Source organism: Myotis lucifugus, unplaced genomic scaffold (assembly GCF_000147115.1).
Source record: "Myotis lucifugus unplaced genomic scaffold, Myoluc2.0 scaffold_85, whole genome shotgun sequence".
In the NCBI taxonomy this organism is placed as follows: domain Eukaryota; kingdom Metazoa; phylum Chordata; class Mammalia; order Chiroptera; family Vespertilionidae; genus Myotis; species Myotis lucifugus.
This window is the reverse complement of record NW_005871133.1, coordinates 637,761-651,970: the sequence shown is the minus strand read 5'-3', so window position 1 is coordinate 651,970 and position 14,210 is coordinate 637,761. Positions and strand designations below refer to the sequence as shown.

General features: G+C 43.6%; 1 protein-coding gene across 6 annotated transcripts in view; it reads right to left on the bottom strand.

Moving 5' to 3' along the window:
- Positions 1-14,210, bottom strand: part of FUT8 (fucosyltransferase 8) — a 221,624-nt gene that overhangs the window by 91,804 nt on the left and 115,610 nt on the right. The window contains exon 2 of one of the 6 annotated variants that reach the window (XM_023755819.1): positions 11,156-11,201. The exons of the other annotated variants lie outside the window; for them this stretch is intronic. Within the exon in view, the coding sequence (XP_023611587.1) occupies positions 11,156-11,193 (38 nt within the window). The 5' untranslated portion in view covers positions 11,194-11,201. The remainder of the gene's footprint in view (positions 1-11,155; positions 11,202-14,210) is intronic. 6 annotated transcript variants of the gene reach the window in all.

Sequence of the window (14,210 nt, the reverse complement as noted above, 5' to 3'; positions counted from 1 at the left end):
ATATATATATATTTATTTACTCCATTATTAAAATGGGATTAAAGAAAAACAGTTATGGTCAAAAAACATATGAAGAGACATCCAATCTCATTAGTAATCAGCAAAAGCCAAAAGAAATCACACCGAGAGACCATTTTGTCCCTATTCGAACAGCAAAAATAAAGAAATGGCTCTTTATATATATCTTGCAATAGATTTTACACCATTTTAGTTACAACCAAGTCAAGCAAAGATGTGTTCTAATCAATCTGTGACTTGTTTGCCTGCAGTGTTAACCATATCAGTAAAGTAGTAAAGTGCACTACCACTAGATTATACATTTCACACTCCTTTCTCCCTCTCACTCCTCTCTCTCTCTCTCTCTCTCTCTCTCTCTGTCTCTCTCTCTCTCTCACACACACACACCAAAAGCTTGTTTTAACAGTGTGCATTTTTCTTAATTAATGTACCAGAATAATTTAAGAAAAAGGCAACAACTAATTTTCAGCTGACAAAGTAAAGATGGGACCTACTTCATAAAGAATTCTAGTTTTAAACTATACCACCTGAGAGAATAAGAGCAAAAGATTCTCTTCAGCTATTTTCCCCTCCTGTAACCAATGAAAAAATGATCATTGGCTTGCAAAATTACAATCATAATAGTACTACCCAACCTTTAATAACTGCCTTTCATCCAAGGGTATAAAGCTGCTTTGTTAATGCTAACTAAGCTATACAAAACCCCTGTGAGGTGAGCATTATCAACAACTAAAGGTTAACCTTTTCAAAGAAAGACTTGATCGTGTGTTTTTCTATATTTCATCTTGCTGCCTGGATGAGGTATAACACAATTGTCAGAACAAGGAAGTTGGAGTTCATAGATAAAAATGTATTAAGCTTTCAGAAGTAGAATCTTATGCCCCTTTCATGTTCTTAAATACTTCAATCTAAACTCTTTTTGCCTTTCATTGAAAACAAGGACAAGTAATAGGCCAAGAGAAAGCCACACAGACTATTAATAAAGTTCAAAGATAAAGTTAAATGTTTTCATATTGAAATAGGAAAATTTAAAGCTTACTCCACATTCATTTAAATAACTAATGTATTCAACACAACTATTCTCATGAAGGAACAATTCATGTTTTGCCCCAAAACTAGCCTTTGTTTATGTTAGGGTCATGGAAGGAGGAATGCAAGAGGTCACCTAATAAATTTATAATCTCTTACCACTTTGGCCTCATGTGTTCCTCCTTCGGCGACCTTAGCATTTGGTGCTGAAACCCAGGACCCCTGCCTGGGCCCTGCCCAAGGTGCAGAAAGGAAGGCCACTGGAAATTAGACTGTAGTCTGGCCCCTCCAGGTCGGACCTCAGCAAGGCCACCCTCTGGATCCAGTTTGGAGCTCCCATACCTCCTGGGACTGGCTACCAAAGAATGAAGCTGCCCAGGCCCTGACAGGGCCCCACAGTTTTACATCAACAGGACAGAGCCTTGGGTAATGATTGTGGTGGCAGGTAAGTTGATCTCCTTTTTAATTGACACTGGGGCCACTTATTCTGCCCTTCCCAAATTCGCTGGGACCCTTGTCCCCTTCCTCAGTCTCTATTATGGGGGTTGACAGATTAATCTCACAGCCATTAGCCACCTCACCTCTACCAGGATACTGCATCTTACTAGACACCCCCTTTATCCACTCTTTCCTTGTTCCTCCTTGGTGCCCAACCAGAGTTACTGCACATCCCCTCATAAAGTCCAATTGTCCCAAACTATAGTCAACTACCTCAGTTTCATTCTCTCAGCCTATAAGGCCCAGCCATTCCTTGGATTGTAAAAGCCTTATCTCCTTATCTCCTCCATGAGGGTCCCCTCCTCTGGACAAGAAATGGTCTCCTTTCTTGGGCTCGCTGAGTACTTTCGCCTCTGAGTTCCCAACTTTAGTTTTCTCACAAAGCCCCTCTAGGATATAGCAAGGGGAACCTCACTGAGCCTTTAGATGCCAAGGCCAGCATTCTCACCCCTTCAATGCTCTAAAAATTGCTCTCACCTCAGTGCCTTCTTACCCTCTCCCCTCCGAAAAACAGTTTATTTACTAAAACTGCAAATGCTTACTTAATAGTGCAGCTACTATCAGAAACTGAACTCATTATCACCCAAACCTTAGCATGTTATCTCTAAGGAAAAATGTGGCAGTTTTAAATCCAAGCGGCTGGAGGCCTGGAAACTGCAGCCCTAGAACAGCCTCATATGCCTATACATAATTTTCCAAAGTCTTCTTTGACAACTAAAAAGCTTTAGAGCATTGCTGGGTTAAATAATAAACATTTAAATATTTCAATAAGTTTTAAGTTCACCTGATTTTAGCTTTTGTTACAGAAAATCTATAAAGTAGATTTGAAACTGTTAATGTAATGTCTTGTGCTTTGTTAAAGGTATGTTTCTTGAAAATGAGAATGTTCATAAATGTCAGTCTAAGAAATGCTGGCTGTTTACTTTTTGATTATCATTGGAAAATTAAGGTTTCTAAGAGTTGACAATAAAAGGCATAGGCATCCACATGCATTCTGAAGGGAAAAGAAAGTGAGTTAAAGTTGTAAGAATATGTGTGAAAGTTATAAGAAGTTCAGGAAAGTTATAGAAGGTTTGTAGGGAGAAATGTTAAAACAAGCAGAATAAGGGAAACTGAGATAGTAAAACAGCAGTTTGCAACCATCTAGAAAATCCAGATGCCAAGCAGTTTGTAGCCATCTAAAAAATTCTATCTTCCCTAAACCAAGGACACTTAAGAGTAAATGATTTGAGAATAAAACCTCATTTTGGTGTATTAGACTACAACCCTCCAAACTAATGTCTCTTTCCCTCCACCAGACCATTTGTCATAATCCTTGTTCTTCAAGCTTTTGCCTCAATAATAAAATTATAAAAGTTTGTCTCCACCAGGTTATCAGCCCTACTTGTACTCAGGAAATACCATCCCTACACACCATCACAACCTCCTTTTGTGCCCAGGCCTCATCGTCCCTCTGATCCCCAGAGCAAAGACTATGAGCCAGGTACAGGTGCAGAAACTCACCAGGGAAGAAAGCTCCAGATACCTAGCAAGGGGCAAAATTGGGAAAACAAGAACCTCACCCCCAGGGTAACCTATCCTCCCCTTTTATATCACTAGTCAGGCAACTTAGACCCCTGATCTTTTCCTCCCTAAAGATAACATCTAGGCCTCAGTTGTATTTAAGCACCAGATCCAGAAAGCAGCAAAACCAGACAAGTGACACTGTGGCAGCCTCAGGACCAGCTTTTACCGCCCAAGTCACTCAACAGGACCGTTTTCGAGCCTTCACCAACCAGTCTCTTGGGGAAATCATGCTGCTGCCAACTACTATCAAAGGCCATTCCCCTGTGATCTCAACATCCCCCCTCAGGAGGAAGTAAATACGGAAGATATGACCTTCGTCCCTACTCCATAAAAGAAAAAAGCTGGAATGTTAGGTCTGATCAAATAATTGAATCAATACCCCCTCCCCTGGGAACTGATCTTTAGGCCACTTCACAATGGACAGTCCACTTGCTTAGACCACATCCTACTTGCTAAGACCATTATCTCTCCCCTCCAGAGTTTCCCAGAATCTGGACCTGCATGAAGAATTCTCTGCCCAGAAAAAGCCTGCCCAGAGTCCTTTACAAACCTCTGACTCACCGCCTTTGGGGGCTGGCACCATGTGGGCGCTCAGCCCATTGGGTTTTCTAGATGACCTAATAAATGCATAATTCTTTACCCCTTTTGGCCTCATGCGTTCCTCCTTCAGCAACCCTAACAGTTTACAAAGTATTAACAAAGTATTTACTTCCATTATTTTACTTTATATGCTATACTAGAGGCCCGATGCATGAAATTCGTGCATGGGTAGGGTCCCTAGGCCTGGCTGACAACAGGGACGATCTGTGGGACGATTGGCGGGGTGACCGGAGTGGGGGGCTCCCCCTGCTGACACCCACCTTGGCCAGCCTGGCACCGTCCACTCGCCAGCCCTGCTCCCCACCGCCACCTGCTTGCCGGCCAGCCCTGTCCCCTGCCACCACCAGTCACCTCCCTCTGCAGGGTGACCAGCAGAGCTATCGGGGGGCCACCACTGGCACCTGCCTTGGCTGGCTTGGGGCCTGCAGGCTGGGGGTAGCTCCTGTGTTGAGCATCTGCCCCCTGGTGGTCAGTGCACATCATAGCGACCAGTCATTCCACCAGTCGTTCTGCCATTTGGTCAATTTGCATATTAGGCTTTTATTATATAGAGTATATGTGTGTTTTTTAAAAATATAGGTAAAAATAACTCAAATAGCAGGATATATTTGCCCAAGTTAATATGGAAATGCTTCCCCTCCCCCCACAATGAAAAGACAAATGTGTAAACATTCCCAAAAGACAGCAGTAAAACCACCTCTTCGCTGCAAGAAAATTTTATCAAGGCAGATGGAGTAGCAGAAGGAGGTGAAAGAACAACACTATCCTTTGCCCTCAGGCATATAATCCAGCCTGAAGTATAAAACCTATTTCCAACTAATGGCAAGACTAGGAAAACAATGTTTTAAGTAATATTTCATTGAAGTACTGAATCCTAAAGTTACATAGTAGTGTCTTGAAACCTTCTGTCTAAAGGTAAGAGTCATAGGCTTTTACTGTATTCCCACTTCACAAAAGGACTGTACTTCTCCCATATACCTGACAAATTCCAGACACTAAGCCATACTTAGGAAATGGATAAATGACATATTAGGTTCTATGCTGCCATCTAGACAGTGAAACTTTTTCCATTATAGTATTCCGAATTTGCTAAAAAGGAGACACTTCAACGATTTTCCCATTGGTCTCTTGTTTTTGTTGTTTTTTTTTTTTGTTTGTTTGTTTTGCTAAAATATAAGAAATATTCTGCAGGTCAAGATGTTCAGATTCTAGCAAAAGCTTAAACTTTTCTGTCTCTTTTTAAATCCCATGTGATGAATGAACTGGCTATGTTGGGTTAAAAAGACTCATTGCAAAGTCATTTCCAATTCCAAATTCTTAGAATTAATGTTTTTCATGTTTTAAGTGGCTATTAAAATATTAAATTTCTGCCCTAACCGGTTTGGCCCAGGGGATAGAGAGTCGGCCTGCAGACTCAAGGGTCCCAGGTTCGATTCCGGTCAAGGGCATGTACCTTGGTTGCGGGCACATCCCCAGTAGGAGGTGTGCAGGAGGCAGCTGATCGATGTTTCTCTCTAACTCTCTATCCTCTCCCTTCCTCTCTGTAAAAAATCAATAAAATATATATTTAAAAAAATATAAAAAAAATATTAAATTTCTGCCCATGAACTCTACTAAACGCATAGTTTGGAGACTACTCTAACAAGGGAGGAGATTCATATGTCATATACAGTATTTGTTTATCTCCTCACAGGGAGAATATCTATGAAAGGATGTACAAGAAAATGAAGAGGTACCCATTGGTAGATTTTATGACACCTTTTTCCTGGCAAACACTTACTGCTGAAATTGCCTCTCTTCTATATATTCCAAAGAAAAGAACAAAACTGAAAAGGAGGAAAGAGTGGAAAGAGGGAGAAGATGAAAGAGGGGTTGGAGAGTGACAAGAAGAAGTGGGTGGAAAGGAGAGGAGAAAGGAAAAAGCAAATCTGATAACATGATCTCTGTAGGACTAAGAATCAAAATTCACTCAAGCCGAAACCGGTTTGCTCAGTGGATAGAGCGTCGGCCTGCGGACTGAAAGGTCCCAGGTTCGATTCCGGTCAAGGGCATGTACCTGGGTTGCGGGCACATCCTCCGTAGTAGATGTGCAGGAGGCAGCTGATCGGCACACAGGAGGCAGCTGATCGATGTTTCTCTCTCATCGATGTTTCTAACTCTCTCTCTCTCCCTTCCTCTCTGTAAAAAATCAATAAAATATATTTTAAAAAAAAATTCACTCAAAAAAAATTTTGCCAAGTGCCGGCCATGCACCTAAAGGACACAAACATAAATCAGCAACAGCTACTATCCTTAAGGAGTTCACAATCTGTTATAAAAGTGAGACACAAATTGTGAAAGAGGAATTACACTACATGTAATAACAGTTATGATTCTATATGAGGTTTTGGATTAAAGCAAGAATAGACATCTGACCCTAGCCAGTTTGGCTCAGTGGATAGAGCGTCAGCCTGCAGACCAAAAGGTCCCAGGTTAGATTCCGGTCAAGGGCACATTCTTGGTTGCAGGCTCCTCCCCGACTTGGGCTCTGGTCAGGACTCTTGCAGGAAGCAACCTGCAAGAGTCCCGACCAGATGTTACTCTCTGTCTTTCCTCTTTGTTCCACTCTTCATAAAAATCAATGGAAAAATATCCTCAGTTGAGGATTAAAAAAACAAAAAATAGACACCTAGTGTAGCTTAGGAGCTTAAAAAGGGCAGCCACACCTGAGCCATCCTAAAATTTAAGGAAGAGATGGTAGGATGATGAAGAGAAAAACATTTCAACAGAAGGAAAAGCATGAGTAAAGGAACAGCAGTATGAAAGAGCACACTGTATTCAGGAAACATGAATATAATTTTATATGGCTGGAATATACGATACAAAGAAGACTAGAAACTAAAAATGAAAAGGGAAGATAAGGTGGAAGGCAAGAGTAGTGGGAAATTAAGCTAAAAAAGTGAATTAAGCTAAAAACTGATCCTATGGTCAGTTTTCGTTTTTAGGGTCAGTTTTCTTAAACCACAAAAGATTAACTTTAAATACTTTTGTATTTAAAGTTAATATTAATTGTATATTACTTAATATATAATAATATAATATCTGAATATATTTTAATATTTATAATTTATAATATATAAACAGTATATTATTAATTGTATAAATAGTCACAGGGTGACAGTTGGTGATAGTATATTAATTTACAAAAATGAATTTCTTCAGAATACAAATATACTAATTATTGGTATACAAATGGATGGCTCAATTTACCAATTATCCTTATCTATTAATTACCTCAGGTCCAGTGGGCTCTCTACTTGGAAATAGCTTGTGAGACTTATGTTGGTTTACATGAACTCAAAAGCAGTACAGCTGTATTTATCATCAAATATGATATATAATTCACAATTATAATTAATTCAGATTGATTACTTTCTCCCCAAACAAGCAAATTACGGATGTTTAATGACACAACTAACACATGGGCACATTTGCTTTTATAAACTCAGGCATGCATAAACACAAATTAATTGTGCAAATCTAAGCCCCAGTAATATTTATATTTAGCAATATTTTAACAATCCAAGAATCCTTGAGATTCTGTGTTAAAACTGTGTTATCACCTTTTATGACTATTTAAAGTTTTCTAAATGTTACCAAACAATATAATCTTATTCACAAAATATTACCAGAACATAACTAAAATAAATGTTTGCTTTACTAAAAATTTTTAGCCTGTTTTATACATATATATACACATGCGTGTGTGTACATACACGAGCCTATTATTTTCTCTTTGTTATAAACTGTGGATCTATACCACTACCCTAGAAACATCTTAATTCCATCTATTATTACTTGTGTAAGAGAGTAAAAAGGGAAGAAGATAAAGAATCAGAAGACTTGGAATCTTGGTCTAGTTATAAATCAAACTAAATATTTTATTTAAGTCATGTCATTCCTTTACTTCACATTTTTCCATCTGTGAGAGACATGACTTTTTCCTAAATCTATGAAAATTTTTATTTTATAAATAACTTTCCCTAAGTTTATAAATCTCTACTTTACTAATTTTTGTAAGTCTATATATACTCTTTGAAAGAAATAAAGATTATGTAGAAAACAACCTCAAGTACTAACACACAGAAATAGCTATACATTAAGTTAACACAATTCTAGCTATTTCAATGCACATGTGAAAAATAAATATAAAAGCTTTTATAAAAATTGGATGATCATATTTGTACTTTTAAAAAATAATGCATTTAATTTTACTTTAATAAAAGTAAAACTTCAGTGAAAATATATGAAATCCTCAATTTCAAATAAGTATATTCTAAAAGATCTAAGGTTAAAAAATCATGAAAAAATATTAATAGATTGGAGTAATTATGTCTTTTAAGCACATTTTAAATTATAGGTGTTATTAACTAGTACATGAGAAAGAATACACATACTTCCTCCCAACTACAAATATTACTAACATTATTTTTCACACTTTCCACGCTTATAACAAATATATTAGATTCTATAATAGTAAATTGTGTAAATGTCTAGAATTTTATATAGTATAACATCACTGCCAACTTTGTTACCAATTTGTTTTATCCTTTAATTGGCTGGATTTCATAAGTGATATTTTTTCAAGAAGAACTCATGGGAATTTAGGAATGTCTGCCTGTTGAATTTATATTTGAATGATATCTTGGCTAGGAACACATTTTCTTTCAGAAATGAAGACATTGCTACATTGGTCTCCAGTTCCAGGAAGGTATTTACTGAGAGTCTGATTTCCACCCCTTTGGAATGACATTCCCTTCTTTCTGGATATCTGGAGAAATATTAAAGTTCTATCATTTAACCTAGATATGTCAAGCAATCAAAATCCCTATAATCCTAAATAGTATTTTAACTTATGAGACCAGCATACGCTGATACCAAAGTCAGGTAAGGAATCTATAGAAAGTAAGCTATGTACCAGTATCTCTGATGAATATGGATGAAAAATTCTCAACAAAATATAAACGAATCCAACTCAATAACATTAAAAGGTTCAAGTGCCTTTTATCCCTGGTCTACAAGGATGGTTCAACATATGCAAAGCAACAAATATAATAAACTACATTGACAGAATAAAAGATAAATATTGTATGATTATCTCAATAAGTGTTGAAAAAGCCTTTGAAAAAATATAACATCCTTTCATGATAAAAAAAAAAATCTTTGACAAATTGGGATCTTAAGGAGCATATCTCAACATATGAAAGGCCACATATGACAATATCATACTCAATGTGAAAACTGAAAGCTTTTCCTCTAAGATCAAGAAAAAGAAAAGGGTACTCACTCTCACCACTCTTAGCCTATATTAGAAGCCCAGTGCACAAAATTTGAGCACTGGGGCAGGAGAGGGGGGGTGTCCCTCAGCCCAGCCTGCACCCTCTCCAATCTGGAACCCCTCAGAGGATGTCCAACTGCCGGTTTAGGCCCAATTCCTCTGGGAACGGGCCTAAACCGTCAATCGGACATCCCTTTCATAATCCGGGACTGCTGACTCCCAACCACTCACCTGCCTGCCTGCCTGATTGCCCCTAACCACTTCTGCCTGCCAGTCTGATCACCCCCTATCCACTCCCCTGCCAGCCTGATTGACGCCTAACTGCTCCTCTGCTAGCCCAATCACCACCAACTACCCTCCCCTGCCGGCCCGGTAGCCCCTAACTGCCCTCCCCTGCTGGCCCAGTTCCCTCCAAATGCCCTCCCTTGCCAGCCTGGTAGCCCCTAACTGCCCTCCTCTGCCAGCCTGGTCACCCCCAAATGCCCTCCCCTGCCGGCCCGGTCATCCCTAACCGCCCTCCCCTGCAGGCCTGGTCACCCCCAACTGCCTTCCCTGCTGGCCTGGTCGCCCCTAACTGCCCTCCCCTGCTGGCCTGATCGCCCACTACTGCCCCTCCCCTGCCGGCCATCTTCTGGTTGGGGGCGCTGCCATCTTTGAGGGCATGGCAGTCAATGAGCATATTCCCTCCTTATCGACTGTGGGTGCTGCCATCTTTGAGGGCAGGGCTATTAATTAGCATATTCTCTCCTTATTGGCTGTGGGTGCTGCCATCTTTGAGGGCAGGGCTGTCAATTAACATATTCCCTCCTTATTGGCTGTGGGCGCTGCCATCTTTGAGGGTGGGGCAGTCAATTAGCATATTCCCTCTTTATTGGTTGTGGGCACCACCATCTTTGCAATGGTGTGAGGGTCAATTAGCATATTCCCTCTTTATTAGATGGGACTATTAGATAGGATAATAAAAGCCTAATATGCAAATTGTCCCCTCGACCGGGAGTTTGACCAGGAGAGTTCGACTGCTCACTATAACGTGCACTGACCACCAGGGGATGGCACGGAACATGGGGGGGGAGGGGAGGCATCGGCAACGTGGCACTGGCAGCAGACAGCAGTGGAGGCACTGCCGGCCCAATGGTCCCCAATGAGAGTGGGACCATGGTGGGATGGTAGAGCAGGTGAGTGAGTGGCACCAGGCCAAGGCGGGTGTGAGCGGGACCTGATCACCCCGCCGAATGCCTCACAGATGGCGACCAGTGGCGGCAGTGGGGGGCCTGATTACTCAGGCAGAGGGGGGTATGCGGGGGTGTGGAGGCCCAGGTGCTGCCCAGGGCCCAGAGGTCAGCTTGGACCTGCCCATCCACATCAGACGCTTACGCTTTGATCACTGGCAAAGCCCAGGGACCGCGCCTGTGCATGAATTTTGTGCACCATGCCTCTAGTGTAACATAATAGGAGAAGTCCTAGCCAGAGAAATTAGGTAAGAAAAAGAAATACAAAGCATCCAAATAGAAAAGGGATAAGTAAAACTGTCTTTGTTTGCATATGAAGGATTGATATTAAAAAATCCTTAAGGCCCTAGCTGGTTTGGCTCAGTGGATAGCGCGTCAGCCTAAGGACTGAAGGGTTCCTGGTTTGATTCCTGTCAAGGGCACATGCCCGGGTTGTGGGCTCAATCCCCAGTTGGAAGCATGCAGGAGGCAGTCAATCAATGGTTCTCTCTCATCACTGACGTTTCTATCTCTCCCTCTCCCTTCCTCTCTGAAATCAATAAAAATATATTAAAAAATAATAATCAAATAATAATAACTGATCAACTGGCTTAGGTTGGTGTGTGTGTGTGTGTGTGTGTGTGTGTGTACTATATAGCACGTTTGTGGAGAGATGTATTCTCCATAATGCTGGGAAGCCAGAGCCATATTTATTATTGAGACACCTTTTGTTTTCTTCTCAAGGATCATGTTATATTTCGCTCCAGAACTAATAGATCCCACAGTATGTACATATTCCCTTAAATGGAAATGTAAAAATTGTTTGTTGTGTACATTCTACCAAAAAGGTGATGTTAGGCCCAGGTATAAAAGGATTATGGTATAACAAGAAATTAACTTAGGTCTGGCAAGACATTACCTTGGGTAGACAATTGCACAGGCAGTTTGTGATTCCATCAGAGACTCTAAATCACCAAGGGAAGGTATAATTAGTAATATTACATCTATTTGTATTCTATGAGCTTATGTATAATTGGCCAAATAAATTGAGAACTTAATCTAAACTTATAGTATGTGGTTATTCCCACAGAACCATGATCCACATTAAATGAATGGTACAAGTACTAATCCTAGCAAACACCTCTGTCAAACGTGCCATTTGTATTTATTTATACAGATTAATAAATATTAAACATAATCCCTATATGCCTATACAGGTATATCTATATAACTTAAAGAGGTAATGATTTAGACTGGCTGGAGTGGCTCAGTGGTTAAGTGTCAACCTATGAACCAGGAGGTCATGGTTGGAGTCATGGTTTGATTCCCGGTTGGGGGCACATGCTCTATCCCCAGTGGGGAGTGTGCAGGAAGCAGTCAATCAATGATACTCTCTCATCATTGATGTTTCTATCTCACTCTCTTCCTCTCTGAAATATATATCCTATCTGATAAAGAGGGAATATACTAATTGACCCTCACGCCGTTGCAAAGATGGCAGCGCCCACAGCCAATAAGGAGGGAATATGCTAATTGACTGCCATGACCTCAAAGATGGCAGAGCTGAGTCCCCTCAGCCCCCCTGCTGCCCAGGGCTGGCTCAAGGTGCAGGCAAGCCTCGGATGGTGGCTGCCCAGCCGCCCAGGGCCACCCAAGGCTCAGGTAACCAGGGCCAGCCAAGGTTTGCGCTGCCAGCAGTGGCAGCAGCAGAGCTGTGATGGGGGCGTTGCCTTCCCCTGATCGCTGGGTCACCGCCCGCCCCTGAGGGCTCCCAGACTTTGAGAGGGGGCAGGCCAGGCTGAGGGACCCCCCCCTCCAATACATGAATTTTCATGCACCGGGCCTCTAGTCTATACTAATAAAGAGCTAATATGCAAATAGTCAATACACCATAATGGGTAATGACCAGGTCATTAGCATATTAGCTGGGGCGTTGCTCAGGAGACGGGGCAGAAGCAAGGAAGTGCCTGGAGGAGGCGGGACCATCCCGTGCCGAGGAGGGCAGGGGTGAGAGCGCAGTCCTTCGCCACCCATTGCTCACACTCTGCCCCGCCGCCCACCTGCCAGGGGAAGGAGCACAGGACAGCAGGTGGGAGGCTTCCACGCTCTCCTCCGATGCCATGATGGGGCGGAGCCGCCGCGTTGCTCCAGAGACGGGGCGGAAACAGGGAGGCGCCCAGAGAAGGTGAGACCAGCCCTATGTGACTCGAGGGACTGAAGGTGGGGCTTGAAGAGGCCAGAGAAGGCCAGAGGGTTTGGGGGCTGGGCCAGGCATGCTGGAGCTCTGCATGGAGAGGTTCGGGTGTCAAGGCAGGGCGGCGCCAAGCAATTTCAAATCGCGCTCTGGGCTCCTAGTCCTATCTAATAATAGACAAACATGGTAATTGACCATACCTTCACTACGCCTCCCATTAGCTAATCAATACGATATGCAAATTAACCACCAACAAAGATGATGGCTAATTTGCATACTGCAGGCAGGGCGGGACAGCGCCATTCCGCCTGCCCCGCCGCCATCTGGGCCTGCTATTTGCGACCTGGGGCGGTGGGGCAGGACAGCACCATCCCACCTGCCCTGCTGCCATCCGGGCCTGCTATCTGCGACCTGGGGTGGCGGGTGTCCGTGTGCGACCCGGGGCGGCCGGGCGGGGCAGCAGCGATCCGCGGGCCCACCCAGGCATCCCGTGTTTGAACTGACCCGGGGCTGCGCCCCAACCCCCGGATCAGCCCTGCTGTGTGCGCGACCCAGGGTGGTGCCCCAACACCCAGATCGGCCCTGCCGTGTGCGCGACCCGGGGAGGCGGGGCAGGCACTGAGGGATCAGGCCTGCCATCTGCCACCCGGGGAGCGGGCCTAAGCCAGCAGGCAGTTATCTCCCGAGGGGTTCCAGACTGTGAGAGGGCACAGGTGGGGCTGAGGGACACCCCCCTCCTCCGCCAGTGCACAAATTTTTGTGCACCAGGCCTCTAGTATATATATAAAAGCCCAAGTGACTGGCAGACTATTCAACCCACTGACTAGTAGCTATGACATGCACTGACCACCAGGGGGCAGACTCTCAACACAGGAGCTACCAAGCTGCGGTGACTTGGCAGCTACGGTTCTCGGGTGACACACCTGGAACCAGAGAGGAGGGAGCCCGATTCTGGGGTGCGTCACTCAAGAACTTCCCTCTCGCAATCCAGGACCCCTCAGGGGATGTCCAAGAACTGGTTTTGGCCTGATCCCCGCAGGCCAGGCCGAGGGACCCCACCAGTGCAACAGGCCTCTAGCCCATTGGCTCCCCACTTTGGGTCTGGCTCCCCACTGGGCTTCTAGCCCATTGCAGAAGTCATGGATCTGGCCCTTACAGAAACTTTTCGACTCGATTAGCTAAATTATGAGACGTGGAGGACCTACTAACTGTGGCGCCAACATCTGGTGCCCATGCCGGCCCATCCACGATTTCCAGTGGAGGCAGCGAATTTTCCTGCTACCACTCTCAGCTGGGAAACCAGCCGCAGCTTCCCTCCTTCCAGGCAGACAGTAGCACCAGTGGGCAACCTCCAGGGAGGGAAGGAGGCAAAAAAGCAGCTCAGGTGGGAAGAAGGAGGTTCCCACTGCCACAGGACACCACCTGGGTGGAAGGACCTGGGTGGGAACCTGCCATTGAGCAGGGTCCTGCCCTAGGCTGACTAGATTCCAGGCTAAGTCAATCCTATTTGCTAAATAATTGCATTTTGCAGCTAAATGCCCATAAATTGTCAGTTACCCCCAAACTTAGGGTAAAGTAAGATGAAAGAAGCCAGACAGATACAGAGAAAGTGACATAATATTGGGAGAAGAGAGGAGGCAGCTCAGTTCTGGGGGGTGTCACCCAAGAACCGCCCTCTCGCAATTCGGTCCCCTTGGGGGATATCAGAGAGCCAGTTTCGGACCAATACCCACAGCTAGACTGAGGGACCCACTGTGTATGATCGTGCACTGGGCTCTAG